Genomic DNA, 20,142 nt, shown 5'->3' with positions numbered 1-20,142 from the left:
CTTGGGGAAGTTTTTAACCTAAGCTGGTAGAAATAAGCTTAGGGGGTCTTTCATGCGGGTCCCCACATCTGTACCCCAGAGGTCAGAGTGGGGAGGGAACCCTGACAGGGCATAAGCTTTCGTGGGCTATAATCCACTTCATCAGATGCAAGGAGTGGAAATTACAGTAGGTAGGTATAAATATACTAACACATGAAAAGATGGGAGGTATCTTACCAAGTTGAGGACCAGTGCTAATGAGGCCAATTCAATCAGGGTGGATGTGACCCACTCCCAACAGTTGATGAGAAGGTTTGAATACCAAAAGAGGGAAAATTACGTTTTGTAGTGCGCCAGCCACTCCCAGTCTCTATTCAGACCCAGTCTGATAGTTTCAAGTTTTCAAATTAATTCCAGCTCTGCCGTTTCTCGTTGAAGTCTGTTTTCAGTTTTTTGCTGAACTATGGCCACTTTTAAGTCTGTTATTTAGTGTCCAGAGAGATTGAAGTGCTCTCTGACTGGGTTTTGAATGTTACCATTCTTGAGGTCTGATTTGTGTCCATTTATTCTTTTGCGTAGAGACTGTCCAGTTTGACCAATGTACATGGCAGAGGGCCATTGCTGGCACATGATGGCATATATCACATTGGTAGATGTGCAGGTGAACTGATAGTGTGACTGATGTGCTTAGGTCTTATGATGGTGTCCCTTGAGTAGATATGCGGACTGAATTTGCAATGGGGTTTGTTGCAGGGATTCCAGATTGTCACATTATTCCAGATTGGCTAAATGCACAGGCAAGAAAGACACTGTTAAATGAATCCAAAGAGTAAGCTGTCCTCTGAGCTCGGAAGTTGCCAGTTTTCCTGTTAGAAAGGAGCAGTATCATCACCTTGGGTGTCCAATCAGACCATTGGTTTATTTTTTACAAAAGACATTTAATGTATGGCACAGATTTAATACATTTGTTTATAATAAATATAAAATAGTTGTTTATACTGTGAACGTTTATGCGGTCATATTTGCACACAGTCAGATGTCAGTCTTTACATTGTTACTATGGTTTCACCAATATAGTCAAATCTTTTGCTTTTTGTAAAGAAATCAAAATTTTATTTCCATACTGTCTGAAATTTATTCTCCATTGAAGAGTTCAGCTCAGAGGCCTAAGAAATGCTGATAGGTGAAGTGACAGAAATGCTTCCTGACTAAAAGTAAGGTTGCAATTAGCTCTATATGCATCCCTCTGAAAGTCTGTTTGCAGTGCAACTGAAAAGATTGCTGATCTGAATTTCATCATGATTTTCTTCCCAATCCTACAGTATGAGCTCTTTGCAGTGTGTCACCATTCTGGAGGAATTGATGGTGGCCATTATGTGGCTGAAATAAAATCATATGAAAATGAGTGCTGGTACTCCTTCAACGATACCGTGGTGAAAAAGGTAATGGGTGCCTGAGTTCAGGGAAAACAAACATAGACATGTCCAAGTTTCTACTAAGGGATCTGAGAAGTGTAGTACAAGAGGGAAGTGCCATATCTGGAACTACCTCTATAGCAGATTGAAAACACTGTAAACCAGAGTCTGTACTCATTTATATAGGTGTAAATCTGCAGCTACTCATTCAAAGCCTATGGAGTTGCTCTGGCTTTACTCCAGTGTAACTGAGAGCAAAATTTGCCATCTGTATATTGGTGCATTACAACCTGGACGTGCTCCGTTTAGCCTTACTTCAATACAATATGGTGTTTGGATAGCCCAGCATTCCCTCTCCCTGCAGATGTGGTGCCATCCTGTTGGATGAGAGAGGTAATGAACATCTGAAGTGATTGTTGTTCAGATGGCAGTTATTCTGTTGGTCCTGCTGGAACAAAGCAGAGTATAATTAACTGACATTAAATGTAGATCTTAACTTTATCATCCATTGTCTAGTGCTAACACAGCCATAGGGATACAAGAGATATCACCTTCACCTCCATACAGTGCTTGTTATTGATATATAATAAACACTTTGGCAATTCTCTTGGGAAATGATCCTTTCTGTTTGTTCATACAGATGCCAGAAGACATGAACACAATGGGTGCCAAGGCCAGGTATTTCCATTGCCATGTTTTACAGTTGGACTTTCAGCCATTCCGATGCCAGTGTGACTTTTTCAAAGCTCCTCCCTTCCTTGGCCATCATTTTTCTTATTAGTTCGCTGATCGTTGCTTAGGTCAGTTGTTTAGTGTAGTTAAAAAAAAAGCGGGGGGGGATTGTGTGCCTGTTGATTGGCTTGGACCACAGACAAATTCTGTTCCATTCCTTTTGTTTGCTTCTTCCCCTTTGCATTGAGATTGGGTCTGCTAGGTATCTGGAGTTGAGACATGCAATGTGAAAATATTGGTTTAGGGTCAGCATTCCTGACTCTTCAGGTGCTTGTATGCAGAGCACTCCCTTGAGTGTGGACTGCCCATACAATTGCATAACGCTTTTTTCTATGCCAAAATAATTCTGTTCAGTGGGTGTCAGCTTCTCACTTAAGAAAGCAAGGGGCTACTTTTGTTACCTCCCACTGTCTGCATCTGTACCATGCCTAAACCAGTGTCTGATGCATTAGTACGGAGTTTGAATGTTTTGTCAAAAGCTGGACTGGCCAGAATGTGTGTTTGTTTTGCCCCACTCAGGGGCCATAGACTGACGGCTGTTTGGCCCTGTTCAGGGGGCTAATTCCCCAAGTGCCATGGCTGCCCCAGCCAGGAGGCTGCAGGGCTCTAGACTGTTTGCTTGTTTTGCCCCACCCAGGGGCTGCAGCCTGCTTCCTGCTTTGCCTGTCTAGGGAATTGTTTTCCCAACTGCTACTGCCTGACCCAGCCAGGTGGTTACAGGGCTCTGGACTGTTTGGTTGTTTTGCCCACTCAGAGGCAATGTACTACTCGGTTGTGTGACCCTGTCAGGAGACCGTAACCCAGTTGGCCGCAACTACCCACTTAACAGGGAATCACAATGACTGGGTGATGGGGTGTACCAACCCCACACTGGGCCAAGGGGACGGCCCAGCTTAACATGCGGGATCCCCGTCACAGGTCCTTTGAAATATGTGTTAACTATTATGCTAAATAATCTGTCCCACTTTGTATTTAGCTGTGACACTGAGGTCTGGTCTATGCTGCAGGGTTACAGTAGACTCTGTAAGTATCTACACTAAATGTAGATCCCACCACTGTAACTCACCCACTATACTGACTTCATAACTCCACCTCCATGAGAGGCGTAGCGCTTAAGTCAATGTAATTAGGTCGATGCTGTGTCAGTATAGACAATGCCTTGCTTACATCGACTGTTGCTGTCTTTAAGATACCATCCCACAACCTCCCACATTGGCAGTTAAATTGGTGCAGTCGCTCCTCGTGAGGACACATACCGCTGACCCAAGGAGCGAAGTTTGGAAATGTAAAACCGATTCACTTACTACAGTGCTGTACATTGACATAACTTAGGTCAACTTAATTTTGTAGAGTAGACTTTCCCCAAGTAAGTTTTTCAGACCTGAAGAACTCTCCTTGAAAGCTTGTCTCTTTCACCAACAGAAGTTGGTCCAATAAACGATATTACCTCACCTACCTTGTCCCTCTTCTAAAATCTTACAGTCCCATCTATTTTAGGAACCATAACTTGTGAGGCTCAGGAACACCCATTCCAGTATTCTATTTAGATGAGATCCCTGGGGTGCAACCTGGAACTGGGGTACTGCTGAGCCCTCTGCCCCACCATTCTGGGCTCCCTCTCACATTGTGTTGCTGTGACAAGCTACAAATCTCTGGCAGGCATTGTACCTACACAGAAATCCACAGGCAGGGACACACCCAACTAAGTTACATGATTACTTCTCTAGCCATTCATGAACTAACAATAGAGAGGCTCCAGCCAAATCCCAGTCTTGCTCCTCAGGAATAGACCATCTCGCACTGCTCAAGACCCTTTCTTGAGCAATGCAAGTTTATTGATTGGTTCATCACACCATCAATGGAAAGTGACATGCACCAGCCTTTGTAACCTGAACAGATTTACCAAACACTTCAGGAAAATTCACTGGTCAAGATAAACAGTAAAACAAGTTTATGGATTATGAAAAGTAGATTTTAAGTGACTATAAGAAATAGGCAAAAAGTCAGAGCGGTTACCAAAATAAAATATAAGCATGCAGTCTAAACTCTTAGCCTTGTTGAACAAGGAAACATCTAGATTAAGCAGTTTTTCTCACCCCACTGGATATTGCAGGTTGGTTACAGTCTTTCATATGCAGGTTTTCCCTCTTAGCCTGGGGACCAGGTTTCTTAAGCTCCAGTGTCCTCGTTGCTTGCAGTGTAGGTGCGGGGAGAAGACAGAGGACGAACTGTGGGGCCACTGTGTTCTGTTTTATACTCTTAGTCCGTGGTCTTGGAAAGCACAAGTCCAGCTCTGTCTGGTGGGCATTGCTGAGTCACAAGGTGGAGCAATACCCTGGTGTGTCTTGTGTGAGTGAGCCATTGAATTGTAACTCCTCTGCTGGACAATGGCCGGTGATGTCCATTCAGCACCTGCCTGGGCACTGGTTACTTCCCTTGTTATTGTCTCTGGGGAGCTTGTATCTGGGCACTTCCCAAACGCATATTTTAGTGACAACCATACAATACAATTCTCATACCTTCATATGCATTGAGGTTATACATATTGGAACAGCAGGTTTCAGCAGATCATAACCTTTCCCATGATACCTCACATGGCATGCTTTATATGCAATATCACAACCATATACAAATGAGGAATATGGGGGTTACAGGGCGCTCCCCCGAGGTATAGAGTGTCACAACTCTGTATTTCTTTACAAATTTGCCCCTTCTTTTTTCTAGTGGTTCAATAAGCTCTGCTAGGGACATGTTGTGACCTCAGAGCGCTAATCGTATGGACCATCTTATGAGTTAAACCTGGCTTGCTGGAAAATACCTGCTGGTGTTTTTGCAGCACAGCCAAAATCTCTCCCCTTTTGGTTTGGGTTAACCCTTCACATATCTCAGTGGTCTCTAGTGATGTGTCACCCACCTTGCCTCTGCCAGTTTGTGCCATTTTCTCACCTATTTGTTGTTTAGAGCAAGGGCACGCACCATTTAAAGCTTGGAGCACAGTTTCCAAGCTCCCTAGGTAGAGGGCTTTAGTCTAGAGTCACTCCTTGATTCCAGCACCTAGTGGCTTGTTCTACTTGCCTAAGCATGTGAAGATCTGATAGGAGAGCTCTCTCAGATCCTAAGGGGTGTTGGATCCTAGGCCTGGTATATAGTCTAGCTTATCAGGACCATGTAGTGAGCTTTGGAACAGGATGAATCTCCTTGGCTAGGAAGGAGAGAATACAGCAGAAGTCCAGTTCTGTCATGGTTGTAGGGTTATTTTGATAATATCTTTGCACCTCATGCCTTGTGCTTTGCCATAGGCATCTGTATTGGCCTTAGCTTTATGTAGTCAGTATCCACACATGATGTGAATCTTTATTAGCCTAAATGTGCAGGGAAATTTAAAGACACCAACCCAGCTTTTATTCATTAATTTTGGAATATTAATGATGATACAATCAATGTCAGCTTATTTACAAAGCTGCAAGTTTTGTCAAGTCCAGTTCCACCCTCAAGCATACAGCAAACAAATGTAAACAAAAAGAGAGACCGGAGAAGAGCTGTTCCTTTCTTGGTCTGATGGTAAGTAGGTGGTTGCAGGCTATAGTCATGGTTCTTTTCTTGGCCAGGCAGAATCTCTGGTTCATCTAAGTATGTATGCAGCGTTGTTGTAGCCATGTGGGTCTCAGGATATCAAAGAGACCAAGACCAGCTTCTGATGATGAGCGAGAGGAGCTTTTGAGCTTACACAGAGCTCTTCTTCTAGTCTGGGAAATATACTCAGAGTGTCACAGCTAAATACAAGGTGGAACAGATTGTTTAGCTTAAATAGTTAACATATATTTAAATGGACCATTTCAAGGTAAAGTGGCCAGTAAACTCCTAGACTGAAAAGGTGTTTGTGTGGAGAGATGTGGCATCCATTTGATTAGGTATTAATATTCACTTCTCTTTTTTTCTGTCATAGTTCCACTGCATATCTGTTAATGTACCGCAAGGTGGATTCCTTTGCGAAGCCAAGTAAGTGACATGTTGCTGTCAAAGACAAAGGGAAGTTCCTGGAGGCTTGCTTCCCACCATTTGATGGGAGAGCCAGTGAGAGGAGCTGGTTCAGTTTGCTGCCAGGGAGGGTCAGGGTCAGGGTCAGGGTCAGGGCCAGGGCGAGGCCAGTGCCATGAAGATTCTGTTCCTGGGTAAACAGAACCCGTGGGAAGGGCTTTGGGAACCTCCATTTCCCCCAGACACCATCCTGCTCAAGTGTCTGTGTGTCTTAGATTGGTCTTTCACCACACATTACGGCCAAACAAATACGGTTCACTGAGCCTCCCAGATTCCCCAGCCTATCTACAGCCTGTTGAGAGCCCTTTCTTCAGGTGCTGTGTGCAAAGTGCAGCCGGTTCAGCACGTGGAGAAGCGGAGGGTGACTCTAGAGACCCCACAGCCACAGTGAGGATCCAGGTGGGGATCGAGTTCGGTGATGGAAGGGGTGGGTTTCTCCATTGGTTGTTCTCCTGAATATTTGTGTGGCACGGACGCTCAGTCAGCTGTACAAATACCCCGTAGGATAATAGTCCCTGCCCCCAAGAGCTAAGTCAGGGAGTCTGCTCTGCCCAGGTAGCGGTTGGCTTTTTCTTGATTATTGTTGAGACCTCATTGCTGGAGCCATCTGTTGTTCTGTTTGTGCCTTGTTGCTGGGGGAGGGGGCTGTTGTTAGTGCGGGGGCATTTCAGTTTGTCTCCCCAGTTATTTATTTGTTGGCTTTGTTGATTGATTTATCGCTGTTGAGTGGCTGTTTTTGGACAAAACACAGGAACTTTCTGGGGCACCAAGCATGAGTGTGAGTCCCCGTGCCCAATACACTGTGTCAGCAAAATAACAATTGGAGTATTGATGCAACTACCTGGGTTAGTGTCAGAGTTTAGTGAATGAAAGTTTGTCAGGCATTTACTCAGATATTCTTGGGTGTCCTGAATACACAATCTAGGATAGAGAGGTTATTAAGGGAATTATGCCTCAGTCTTTGTGGAACTGTTTTTTGTGTCTTACTGGGGCTCAGAAAGAAAATAGAAGCTTTGATTTTTTTTCTGGGAGCAAACAACAATTCCTCCTGAAGCCATAAATGTGGAGCCTGGGAACGTCATGGGTTGTGTTAGAAAACCTCAAACCAGCCCACAAAAGCACCTAAGCAGATAAGAAAGGCACTGGATGGGGTGAGGCTGGGGCTGAATAGAGACCTATTTTCCAAGCAATACAATTCTGGGAGGAAGGAAAGAGCGTTTGCAAAGGCTGTCCTGCACCTTTCCTACAGCTCACACAGACCAAATATTAACTTCGATGAACAGCTCTACCATATTTCAGCACTTCAACCAGAGTTTACCTGTTAAAATATTTGTGATCATTTGTTCTACTTAAAAAATTATACATAAATATCACTGGATTTGACATAGATTCTGTTTACAGGGATGTATGTGGGGCTGCGTAACCAAAGCTGCAGCTGCTATTTAAACAGCCTGCTGCATTGTCTCTTCTTCACGAGAGAGCTCAGAGAGGCCATCCTCAGGTGAGGGGTGTTCACAATAAACCCTGGGGTTACATCAGCAACGTGTGGTTATTCTGGATAGCTGCATGGTTCTGGTGCTGTGGGACCTACTGTAAGACTGACCCATTGAGACAAGACTGAAAGGGCAGCACTGTGCCAGGTGTGGTGGGAGAGGGAAGGAGACCTGCAGTGGCGGGGAGGGGAAGAGAAAGGAACTGGAAGTGGTAGCAGGCTACAGGGGAAGGGAAAAGGAAATGAGGCAGCAGTTACCTGCCTTCATGTCTGCAAGTGACTAGTAGAGGGTGGGGTAAGGACTGTTGTGTGGCTGGCCGTGGGATGCTGGATCAGCAATCCAGTTCCAGAGAACCTGCCCTGGTAAAGCCTAGGAATAGCTGGGCACTGAAAAGGGCCAGAGGAGATGAACCTGGTTATACCTGCCGGATCAACGGGCAATGATCAATCCAGTGGGGGTCGATTTATTGCGTCTAGTCTAGATGCAACAAATCGACCACCAAGTGTGCTCCCGTCGACTCCGATACTGCATCAGAGCAAGGAGTGCAGGCAGAGTCGATGGGAGAGCGTCAGCTGTGGACTTACCGCGGTGTCTTCACTGCGGTAAGTAGATCTAAGTACATCGACTTTAGCTACACTATTCACGTAGCTGAAGTTGTGTAACTTAGATCGATCCCCTGCGGTAGTGTAGACAAGCCCCTAATGCAGGGGGTCCCAAACTTTTTTCCCTGTAGCCCACCCATGCAGCTGCAGTCGACACTGCCGCCCACTATTAGCACGCTTCTGTCAGGGAGGGAACACTGCGGGCTGGGGCATGCATGGCCAGGCCCTGCCGACACCCTCCGCTTCAGCAGTTTTGAGCTGGTCACCTGGCAGCCCTGTCCCGGTCATCCACCCGGTGCCCGGCGCACCTCATGGGCACCCCTGCCCAGGAACAAGGGAAGGGATCAGGGGCTGCCAGTGCCAGGCAGAGGTAGGCACTCAGGCCGAGCCTGGCCGTTACCTGTGACAGTCCCAATCCCAGCATTGTCCAGATGGAAACAGAGCGGCACCGCTGAGCCCAGGTCCCTGGCTGGGTCCTGGGGCAGATACTTCAGGCGTCCAACAGCCACAGGTCACAAGGTGCAGCAGCTCGGAGCGGGAACGGCTGCAAACTCTCCAGTCTTCTCCAACCACCCTGGAAGCCACCAACTCTCAGGGCTGGCCCCTTCTCGTCATCGCCCTCCACCCACTGCTAGATTCCTCCAGCCCTGGGTGGGGGCCATCGTTGGCCACCACTCCGCCAACATATGCAGTTTGGGGGGGCAACTCCACCCATGGCGGACCACCTTGAACTGTGTCGTTGCCCATCTTTGGGCTGCAGCCCCCTGTTTGGGAACCCCTGAGCTAACACATTGTAACTCTGAGCCAGAGAGATCCTCCTAGAGGTGATTTCACTGTTCTTTCATTTCTGGGATTCCTCTCACAGTTCCACCAGGAGAATCCAACCCAGACCTGGTGAGATCACACTTTCTCCTGCAGGCACTGCTGCACTTCCCTTTGCATCAGCACCTGGATTCTACCTGTGAAGTGATGTATTCATTATATGTCTCTCTGGTGTTTTGTAGGTGCGATAATGTTGGTGACTCCATCATTGTGTGCCATCTGCAACAGCTGTTTAAAAAGCTGATGACTGGTGATTCATCACCTACCACTGAGAAGATTACAAGAGCCCTCGAGATGGGCAATGGTAAGAGGGCTCTGTAGAGACCTGTGCTATGTGGTTCTTGCATTCACAGATTCTGGTAAAACAGTTCTTCACAGGGTGACCTAAGATGTAATCCTAAAATGTATCAGACGAGGTATTTCTAGTAGAGAGAGAGAGAGAACTATTAATGCCATTGTACAAGGCACTGGTCAAACCTGATCTGGGATATTGTGTACAGTTTTTGCTAGGGCTGTCAAGTGATTAAAAAAATTAATCGCGCAATTAATCATGCTGTTAATAATACCATTTGCCACGCTGTTAATAATGCCAATAATAGAACACCATTTATTTAAATATTTTTGCATGTTTTCCACATTTTCAAATACACACAATACAAAGTGTACAGTGCTCACTTCATATTTATTTTATTACAAATATTTGCACTGTAAAACAAATAGTATTTCAATTAACTTAATACGAGTACTGTAGTGCAATCTCTTTCTCATGAAAGTTGAACTTTCAAATGTAGAATTTATGTACAAAAAATGCACTCAAAAATAAGACAATTTAAAACTTTAGAGCCCATAAGTCCAGTCAGTCCTACTTTTTGTTCAGCCAATTGCTCAGACAAACCAGTTTGTTCACATTTGTGGGAGATAATGCTGCCCACTGCTTGTTTAAAATGTCACCTGAAAGTGAGAACAGACATTCTCATGGCATTGTTGTAGTTGGTGTCACAAGATATTTACCTGCCAGATACGCTAAAGATTCATATGTCTGTTCATGCTTCGACCACCATTCCAGAGGACATGCATCCATGCTGGTGACTGCTTCTGCTCGATAACAATCCAAAGCAGTGTGCACCAATGTATGATCATTTTCATTATCCGAGTTAGATGCCACCAGCAGAAAACTGATTTTTTTATTTTTTTTTTTGGTGGTGGTTCAGGTTCTGTATTTTCTTCATTGGGGTGTTGCTCTTTTAAGACTTCTGAAAGCATGCGCCACACCTTGTCCCGCTCAGATTTTGGAAAGTACTTCAGATTCTTAAATCTTGGGTCGAGTGCTGGAGCTAACTTTAGAAATCTCAGATTGGTACCTTCTTTGCGTTTTGTCAAATCTGCAGTGAAAGTGTTCTTAAAATGATCAAAGTGTGTTGGGTCATCATCCAAGACTGCTATAACATGAAATATATGGCTGAATAAGGATAAAACACAGAGCAGGAGACATACCATTCTCCCCCAAGGAGTTCAGTCACAAATTTAATTAACAAATTATTTTTCTAATGAGCGTCATCAGCATGGAAGCATGTCCTCTAGAATGGTAGCTGAAGCATGAAGGGGCACATGAATGTTTAGCATATCTGGCAAATAAATACCTTAAAATGCTGGCTACAAAAGTGCCTTGTGAATGCCTGTTCTCATTTTCAGGTGACATTGTAAATAAGAAGTGGGCAGCATTATCTCCTGTAAATGTAAACAAACTTGTTTGTCTGAGCGATGGCTGAACAAGAAGTAGGACTGAGTGGACTCATAGGTTCTAAAGTTTTACATTGTTTTGGTTTTGAATGCAGTTATGTAACAAAAAGAGTCTAAATTTGTAAGTTGCACTTTCATGATAAAGAGATTGCACAACAGTACTTGTATGAAGTGAATTGGAAAATACTATTTCATTTGTTTCATCATTTTTACAGTGCAAATATTTAATAAAAATAATATAAAGTGAGCACTGTACACTTTGTATTCTGTGTTGCAATTGAAATCAATATATTTGAAAATGTAGAAAAACATCCAAAATATTTAATACATTTCAATTGGTATTTTATTATTGTTTAACAGTGTGATTAAAACTATGATTAATTGCAGTTAATTTTTTAAATCATGATTAATTGTTTTGAGTTGAATCGTGTGAGTTAACTGCGATTAATTGACAGCCCTAGTTTTCACCCATGTTCAGGAAAGATGAATTCAAACTGGAATAGGTACAGAGAAGGCTACAAAGATGATCAGGGAATGGAGAACCTCCCTTGAAACTAAAAGAACATGGCTTGTTTAGCCTAGCAAAAGGAAAGCTGAGAAGGGATATGAATGGAGCATGAGAAGTTTGTGAGCAGGATGATAGGATGCAGTTGTCTGTGATAGCAGGGGACTGGGCTCAGTGACCCAAGAGGTCCTTTCCCATCCTCTGTTCCTGTGGCACAAGTATTGTTGCTGAAGTGTCTCCTTATTACTCGTAGTGAACATCAAAAGGGCCAGTGGTTCAATTTGGACAAACCCCAGAAGTCTGGATGTTCATTTGAAATCTCCTGAAGTTCCATCATCTCCTCTTTCTCTGCCTCCTGGCCCCTGTCACTACTGTTTCCCCAGTCCCCAACAGACTGTCATGCTACTCCCCTTAATTGCTGTGAGCCCCCAGCATGTTCTTGTTTGTTCCCCTGTTAGCTCCCCTGCCTCTCTGTGAATCCAGGAAGTTTTCTCAGGCAAATAAAAAGGCTCCCAAAGTTCCCCTCCTTCTCCTTTACTTCCCCCTTCTACATAGTGAATACACCCCACAGACCTTGGCCTTTGAGAATCTTGATATCTAGCCTGCATTTCTACCCAGAGGCACCAAGTGTGCTCTGGGAGGGACTGACCCAGGGATTAGCAAAGTGGAATAGGCAGCAGGCTGGGGAACCCTCCTCTGGATGTTTTAAATGGTACTGAAAGGTCTCAGTGTGTCATGTTTTACAAAGGTGGTAACTGTGTGGCAGCTGCCAGATGGGTTTTCAGGGTTCCATCCAGCCCCATTTTCTGACTGTGCATGCGAGTTCTGCCATCTTAACAAAGAGTCTCCTCCAAAATAGCCCAGGAGAAATGGAAATGGGCAGAAGACGCTGCCCCAAGGGCTAGCAGCTCTTCTCAGCCACCACAGAACAGAGGAACCAGCCACCACAGTTACGCGTTGATCATTCTGATTTGTGTGTGTACAGTGCGCCAGCAGCTAAATGTGAAGGAATGTTTCCAGCTTCTGATGAATAAAATCATTGAGGACAAAGAAGATATTCAGCAGGTAACTCATATTCTCTGCAAGTGTAAATGTGAGACTTTATTTTAGAGCAGTGGTTCCCAAACTTTAACAACCTGTGAACCCCTTTCACTAAAATGTCAAGTCTCGTGAACCTCCTCCTAAAAATGAATATTTCCAGGGATTTTCTCCTTTACCTGAGTATAAATTATAAAAGCAGTGATTTTGGAAATATAAAATTTGTTTTTATGACATGCTTATTTCACACTATTTATTATTAATTATTATTTATCATTACAGTATTTTTATTACATTATGAAAACAGCAACACTCTTCCAAGATCTCACTTTCATAGCTTGTATCCCTTTGAATAATCTGTTATAAGACAAGGCTCCTATGTTTCATCAAGGAGTATCAGATGTGAAACAGCATGAAGGTATTTAAGAAGCCAACTCAAAGAATTTCTCCTACACAAGCAGTAAGATCTTGAGCAGTCCAGGCAAACAATGCACATTACTACAAAGTTTAAACTTGTTGTTCATAATAATTTTTAAAACAATACTAGCTGCCTATTTAATTTTAAAAGCAGCAAAAAATATCCACCTCTTTCTATTTCATATAAGGAGTCTTGAAGTTTAAATCTCCTCAGTGTGATAGATATGCTTGCTTTGATCTGCTTAGCTCTTGGAAGTCCCCAAGGCTCCTGGCTGCTGGCCCCATGCTGTCTGGGATCCCTATGGACAGCTCTGTCCACCATTAGGGAATTTTTTCCCAAGAACCCCCTGTAACAGTTTGGGAACCACTGTTTTAGAGCAGAAGAAAGCAATGATCATTTGTGTAAAGATCCCATCTCCCCAGGAGACTCCCTTGTGGGTTTCAAGCTTCCAGTGTAAGACAGACTGGGAAATCCCTGTGCTCTTAGACGTGTGGTGTGTTCCTTATTTCTAGCAGATAGGGCTGGCTCTGCTCTCAAAAGGCAATATAAGTCAGAAACCCCTTTGATTGTTACTGGGGAGGTTTTCTGGGAAGATGAAGATTGAAACACCACCACCACCCAGATAAAAGGCATTTCTGTGCATTACCTTTAGGACTGAATCTCTCTAGATGGGCAGAAACACTTATAACTTGTCATTCTTTTACTAGCTATACCAGGTGAAAATGGTCCACCGCATCACTTGCCATGGATGCCACCATCAGAAGATGCTGAAGAAATCCAATCTGAGTATTTGTGTCTCAGTTCAGAAACAAAGTTCTAATTGTGCGCTTTATTCTGTGGTAAGGAAAATATCCTGGTATTTGTTAGGAATTCTGGGTAAGCTACAAAGGCAGATCTGATGGCTAAAGTTAAACCTTAAATAGGAAGTCTTCAAGCTTCTTTCCATATATATTAAGGGGGAGGGAGGTTCCTGGAAGTACCCTGAATGCTGGAACTTTATATCCAAATCTCCCCATGAATTGGGGGATTCCAAAGAAAATTAAGTGTGGGTGCATGCTAACTTTTGCATTCAGCTCTGCATAACCACCTTGGTTTTGTCCATTTCCAAATTTCCCCACAAATTGGGTCTAATGCACTTCTGGGAATTTGCTGATCTCAACTGTTCATTTATTTTAAAAAATTGAAGATGGTTTCTGCTTTAATTCTCTTTCTTAATTTTAATATAATAGGTGTGTTTCTAGTGAGGCCCCAATGTAATCAATATCTTTATCAACGATGTAGAAGAAAATATAAAAGCATTACTGCTTAAATCTGCTGATGACACAAAATTTGGTAGAGTGATAAATAATAAGGAAGATCAGTTGCATGGAGCAATCTGGATCTCTTGGTAAACTGGACTAATTTGAACAACGTGTCTTTTAATACAGTCAAATGTAAGATCATATATTTAAGGACAAAGAATGTAGGTCACACTTACTGGATGGAGGAACTGTATCCTGAAAAGGTGTCACTCTGAAAAGGACTTGGTGGATAACCAGTTGAACATGAGCCCCCAGTGGGATGTTGCTAAGATGGCTAATTTACTTGCTAGATGTGTGAGCAGGGGAATCTCACCCAGAAGTAGGAAGGTGGTATTACCTCTATACTAACTGCCTCAAAACTTTGTTAATGTGCCATGAAGGTTGCCAGTTGTCCTTGTGCCCTTCCAGAACATTGAGTTCAGCTACACTCGAACTTCTGAAGACCATAAAATGGAGAGTTAAGTTACCAGCCACCCCCACAAAGCACACTTAACTCTGCCCTGTTTGCGTGATGCCCAAACATGTCAATGACACACAGATTAGCCCTTTCCCCTTGCAGATGTTACTGAACACTCAGGGAACAGAATACAAGAGCCTTGTAGGAGACAGTCTAACACCTTCGCTTTGCTAAGGTTTAGGTCAATTGTAGTGAACAGATGCTGCCAACACTCAGGCGTTGAGTTTACACCACACAAACTGCCCCAGACCTACTAAGCGTTACCACCCTTCCCCTTTGCCCTTCTGAGGGCAGTCCTCCATTACCAACCCTCCTTCCCACAGAAGGGCGGGCATTGACAGGGACCCCATGGGTTGCGGAACTGGGCAGACAACGCAGAAACTTAGACGGAGTCATCTGGGGGCACATTTTGAAGTGGGGGATAGAAATAGTGGGTATGGTTTGTCTCAGCTGAAGCCCTCCTACTTCCTCCACTGCACAGTTATGACACCCTCATTCCCTCCCCCCTCCCCCCCACTCTCATGCACTGCTCTGACCTCTTCTTCCATAGGAGCAGCAGCACTGAGGAGAAGGGTGAGCCTGGAGTCCACTGCTGGAGGCAGCCTGGGGAAGAAGGAGAGTTCTGGGTTCCTTCCCCCAAACAGGGCTCAGTGCAGGGAAGGGGATCTCCTGAGCCTCCTGCCTTGGCCTGTTGGAGCAGCCATGGGAGGAATTGTTGGGCAGTGGTGGTTCTTGCAGGGGAGTGGGAAAGGACATAGATGGCTTCACTTCCCCTCCAAGTATAACACTGGAAGGAAAGGTGCCCAATTCCCTCCACACACACCATGTGGCTCTGCTCTCAGTGATTCTGAGCCCCCAGAGAGCAAAGGTCCCTTTGAGAAGGATCCCTTATTCAGCAAGTGATCATAGAAGAGCTACGCTTTTGGAAACCCACGTGTCCCTAGCCTCTGTTTGTCAGAGGGTGGAGATGGATGGCAGGAGAGAGATCACTTGATCATTAGCTGTTAGGTTCACTCACTCCAGGGCACCTGGCATTGGCCACTGTCTGTAGACAGGATACTGGGCTGGATGGACCTTTGGTCTGACCCAGTACAGCCATTCTTATGTTCTTATGTTAACTGTTCCTGGTAGCTCCTGGTAGAGGGGCTGTGTATCAGTTGGCTGAATGACCCAGCAATTTGTTTTTCTTTGATTGTGCTCAGTCCCATTGTTCAGGAAATGGATGCGGAGCCTGAATCATGACCACATTGCCATGATTACATTATGTTACTTACTAGAGTCTTTCATCTTCCCCATTTAAAATTAATGCTAATTTCTGTGACAGGGCTTCTAAAATCAGAGTCTGCATGTGGATTTTAGAGTACTTTAAAATACCAGCTCTTAAACCGGGGCAAACATTTCAAGAGGAACGCTTGCAGAATGCAGGCAGAGAACAGCTAATGTGCACAAACACTCATTCTGTGAAAGCTGCCATGGGCTCAGACTTGGGTATTGCTCGGGTTCAATGGCCACAGTAAGAGCCACCCCATTACTGTACCAACAGCCTGCTTGCATACCCTGTAGCTTGAACAGAGCCCTAATATTGCTGCACATTCAGGGTATGTCTACACTGCAAATAGAAATCCATAGCGGGCCCATGCCAGCCACAAGTGTCTAATTGCTGTGTAGACATACCCTCATGGCTCATCCGTTAGATTCAAAGTAAGCTGGAGTTCTAAACTTTTATCCTGAATAGCTGGGGAAATATTACATCACTAAGGGACAATGGCTGCTGTACAGTTGCTGAGTTAAATCCCTAATGTCTGAGATCAACCTGGGGAAGATTAAAGACATAGTTAGTCCCAGGTGTGCACAGAAATCATTAGAAAAAACAAGAGATTTTGTAAACACATGATTTTAGGGGAAAACTCAAATGGTTCCAAATTTGGACCACTATCTCTATCCTCCATCTCCATGAGGCACCACAAATTTCAAGAAAATCCAATTAAGCGTGTAGATTGGAGAGGATTTAGGTTAGGTGTCTCTTCAACAGTAAGAGATGCTCAGACCTTTAACCGAGCTTCTGCTCCACTCTATTATGGGGTTAGTGAACTCCATTACTGGAATATGCCCTGATGTCCATACTTCCAAAGAAATGTTGAAAAATTGTAAAGGGTTTGGAAAAAAAGCTACAGGAATAATTAGAGGTCTGGAAAAACTGCCGTATAGTGAAAGACTTAAGAAGTTCAATCTTTTTAGCTTTATCCAAGAGAAGGCTAAGTGGCGACTTGATCAGTCTGTAAGTACCTACCTTGAGAGAAGGTTTGTTCTTTACTCTGCGAACAAGGGCATAACACGATCCAGTGGATTAATGCTGAAGTTAGACACTTCTGTATTTTTGACAGTTAGGGGAATTCACAGTTGCAACAGTTTGCCTAGGGTCATGGTAGATTCTCCATCACTTAAGGCTGTACATCAAAATTGGATGCTTTTCTAAAAAAACATGCTAGAGCCACAGGGGTTCTCAAACTTCATTGCACCGCAACCCCCTTCTGACAATAAAAATTACTTGGAGGACCGAAGCCTGAGCCTGTCCAAGCCCCACCGTCCCAGGTGGGAGGGCCAAAACCAAAGCCCCAGGGCTTCAGCCCCGGGTTGGGGACCTGTAACCTGATCCCCGCCACCCAGAGCCAAGGCCGAAGCCTGAGCCGTGCCGCCCACCCCCAGCAAGTCTAACACCAGCCCCGGTGACCCCATTAAAATAGGGTTGTGACCCACTTTGGGGTACTGACCCACAGTTTGAGAACCGCTGCTATAGCACAAACAGAAATCAGAAACTACTGCAGGAAATATTCTGGCCTTTGTTATGCAGGAGGTCAGACTAGATTATCTCAACAGGCCCTTCTGTCCTTAAAATAGATAACACTAAAGTCATGTGTAAGTCTTTGCAGCATTAGGGCCATCCTGTTCTCTAAATCTACCTACAAACATGGATGATTTAAACAAGGGTTATTTAATTCTGCTCTGTTACTTTGATTAGATCAAATATTTGTCAAGGTAGTTGAGGTTATTGTCGCATGATGCATTTGAGGAGAAAAATGTAGTCATGGGACTAGGTTCTTTGCCAGAAGTCAGTGGTAGGAGAGGGCTTCAGGCCAGTTACAGCTCCTTGATTCTCTGGGCCAGCCGCTGCCACAGCCCCTGTGTGACCATCATCTCTAGGATCTCAACTCAGCAGAGCATTTCAGTACATGCTTAAGTCCATTCCCACATAGGAAGGCACTTAAGCCACGTTGACACTAGCGAACGTACAGCGGCACAGTTGTACCAATCCTGCTGCAGCGCTGTAAGATCGCTCATGTAGCCACTCTATGCTGATGGGAGAGAGCTCTCCCGTTGACATAATAAAACTGCCTCGACGAGCGATGGTAGCTGTGTCGGCAGGAGAAGCTCTTCCACCAACATAGCACTTTGCACACAAGCGCTTATGCTGGCAAAACTTATGTCACTTGGGGGTGGAGGGGTTTCACACCCCTCAGCAACATAAGTTTTGCCAACGTAAGTGGTAGTGTAGACATGGCCTGAAACATGTTTAAGTCCCATTGAAGTTAATAGAAGATATACGTCTAAGTGTGTTCCTGAATAGGGATGTTCCTAAACATGAATGCTCTTTGCACAAAACGTTTTTGTGGGTGTTGGGCTAAAGTCCTTTGTTAGCAAAGTCAGTGAACTTCTCTATATAAGGAAAAAAACAGATCAAATTCTGAATCTCTTGACCTTCAGATTATGAGATATAGACCTGTATTGATGAAAAAGGAACTCCTAAACCATCATTTTTAGGAGGAAAAGACTTTGCTCTGATAGAGTTAAATTCTGACCTTTCACACATACTTTGTGTCACTATTCAGATATGAGCTGCTGAATACCAAAATACAAAAGAAAAGTTAAGCATCTGTCTGAAGAATAAGGAACTATTCTTCCTCTGTGTGCTTGGATGAATGAATGTGTGATTGGGGTTTTCCTTATGATTTAAATTTCAATTTTTTGTTAGCTTTGCATTTTCATTGTTTTTTTAGTCAGGACTCACATAAATGTTTGCATAAAGGTGACCCAATCAAACACCACTGGATGATACTGGTGCCTTTAGACAGCGAGTGTTCCATTGTGATTTACCAAAAAACTCCCGAGGAGGAGTCCCAAGGAGTATCAGCCAGGCCGCCATCTTCAAAATCAAGAAAAGTAATCACCATCCCTTCTCCCCCTGGGAGCCCCACTCCTGGGCAAGCTCACTGTTCCCCATGGGAGTTGAGCTCTCTCCCAGAGTCCTTTCTGAGTCCAATTACATCCAGTCCCTTGCACTGCTCATCAGGTCTAGTTACAGGGCACTGACAGGGAGCAGCCACCCAGAGCCCCTCTCCGGGCTGAAGTGTCTGTGTGCCCTAAATAAGGGGGAGAAAGGGAAGGCTAGTCACTGCCTCAGTCTGGGCTCCCCTAGTTGTTAGACTCCTCTGGCTGCTGGGCTCCTTAGCAGTCTCCAGCAGCCTCTGCTCTTGGGCAAACGTCCTTCCTGCTCTGCGGTCAGCTTCACTTTTGTAAGCTCCCCTTCTCCTGGTAGAGCATGCTCTGCTTGTGTGCCTGGCTGCTGCCGAGTGCACTGACTCATTTGCATTGCTGTCAGTGGGATGGCGGCGTATCCCATCACACAAGCAAGCAACCTCTAGCCAGCCAGCAAGTCTGAGCTCGAAACAGAGCTCATCTTTTCAGCGGGATACGAGCTTCCTGAAGCTGAATGAAAAAAGTACAAGAATCATAGAATCATAGAATATCAGGGTTGGAAGGGACCTCAGGAGGTCATCTAGTCCAACCTCCTGCTCAAAAGCAGGACCCATCCCCAATTAAATCATTCCAGCCAGGGCTTTGTCAAGCCTGACCTTAAAAACTTCTAAGGAAGGAGATTCCACCACCTCCCTAGGCAACGCATTCCAGTGTTTCACCACCCTCCTAGTGAAAAAGTTTTTCCTAATATCCAATCTAAACCTCCCCCACTGCAACTTGAGACCATTACTCCTTGTCCTGTCCTCTTCCACCACTGAGAATAGTCTAGAACCATCCTCTCTGGAACTACCTCTCAGGTAGTTGAAAGCAGCTATCAAATCCCCCCTCATTCTTCTCTTCTGCAGACTAAACAATCCCAGATCCCTCAGCCTCTCCTCATAACTCATGTGTTCCAGACCCCTAATCATTTTTATTGCCCTTCTCTGGACTCTTTCCAATTTATCCACATCCTTCTTGTAGTGTGGGGCCCAAAACTGGACACAGTACTCCAGATGAGGCCTCACCAATGTCGAATAGAGGGGGATGATCACGTCCCTCGATCTGCTCGCTATGCCCCTACTTATACATCCCAAAATGCCATTGGCCTTCTTGGCAACAAGGGCACACTGCTGACTCATATCCAGCTTCTCGTTCACTGTCACTCCTAGGTCCTTTTCCCAGAACTGCTGCCTAGCCATTCGGTCCCTAGTCTGTAGCTGTGCATTGCGTTCTTCCGTCCTAAGTGCAGGACCCTGCACTTATCCTTATTGAACCTCATCAGATTTCTTTTGGCCCAATCCTCCAATTT

At 44.6% G+C, this 20,142-nt stretch overlaps 1 protein-coding gene across 8 annotated transcripts in view; it reads left to right on the top strand.

The window, feature by feature from the left end:
• The window catches only part of LOC140912362 (uncharacterized), a 103,641-nt gene that overhangs the window by 64,696 nt on the left and 18,803 nt on the right, over positions 1-20,142 (top strand). For 6 of the 8 annotated variants that reach the window (XR_012159277.2, XR_013635892.1, XM_078853114.1 and 3 more), the window contains exons 18-24: positions 1,302-1,421; positions 2,035-2,072; positions 6,073-6,125; positions 7,566-7,665; positions 9,264-9,385; positions 12,186-12,391; positions 13,490-13,621. Coding sequence is in view for 5 of the 8 variants with exons in the window: in XM_078853114.1 (XP_078709240.1) it covers positions 1,302-1,421; positions 2,035-2,072; positions 6,073-6,125; positions 7,566-7,665; positions 9,264-9,385; positions 12,186-12,391; positions 13,490-13,621 (771 nt within the window). In the remaining 3 variants the exon portion in view is untranslated. Of the gene's footprint in view, positions 1-1,301; positions 1,422-2,034; positions 2,073-6,072; positions 6,126-7,565; positions 7,666-9,263; positions 9,386-12,185; positions 12,392-13,489; positions 14,411-20,142 lie in introns of all 8 variants that reach the window. The other 2 variants (XR_012159278.2, XM_073346629.2) reach the window with 2 other exon arrangements.

Source organism: Lepidochelys kempii, chromosome 6, assembly GCF_965140285.1.
Source record: "Lepidochelys kempii isolate rLepKem1 chromosome 6, rLepKem1.hap1, whole genome shotgun sequence".
NCBI classification, from domain to species: domain Eukaryota; kingdom Metazoa; phylum Chordata; order Testudines; family Cheloniidae; genus Lepidochelys; species Lepidochelys kempii.
The sequence above is the reverse complement of the archived record's forward strand: the minus strand, read 5'-3'. Positions and strand labels throughout refer to the sequence as shown.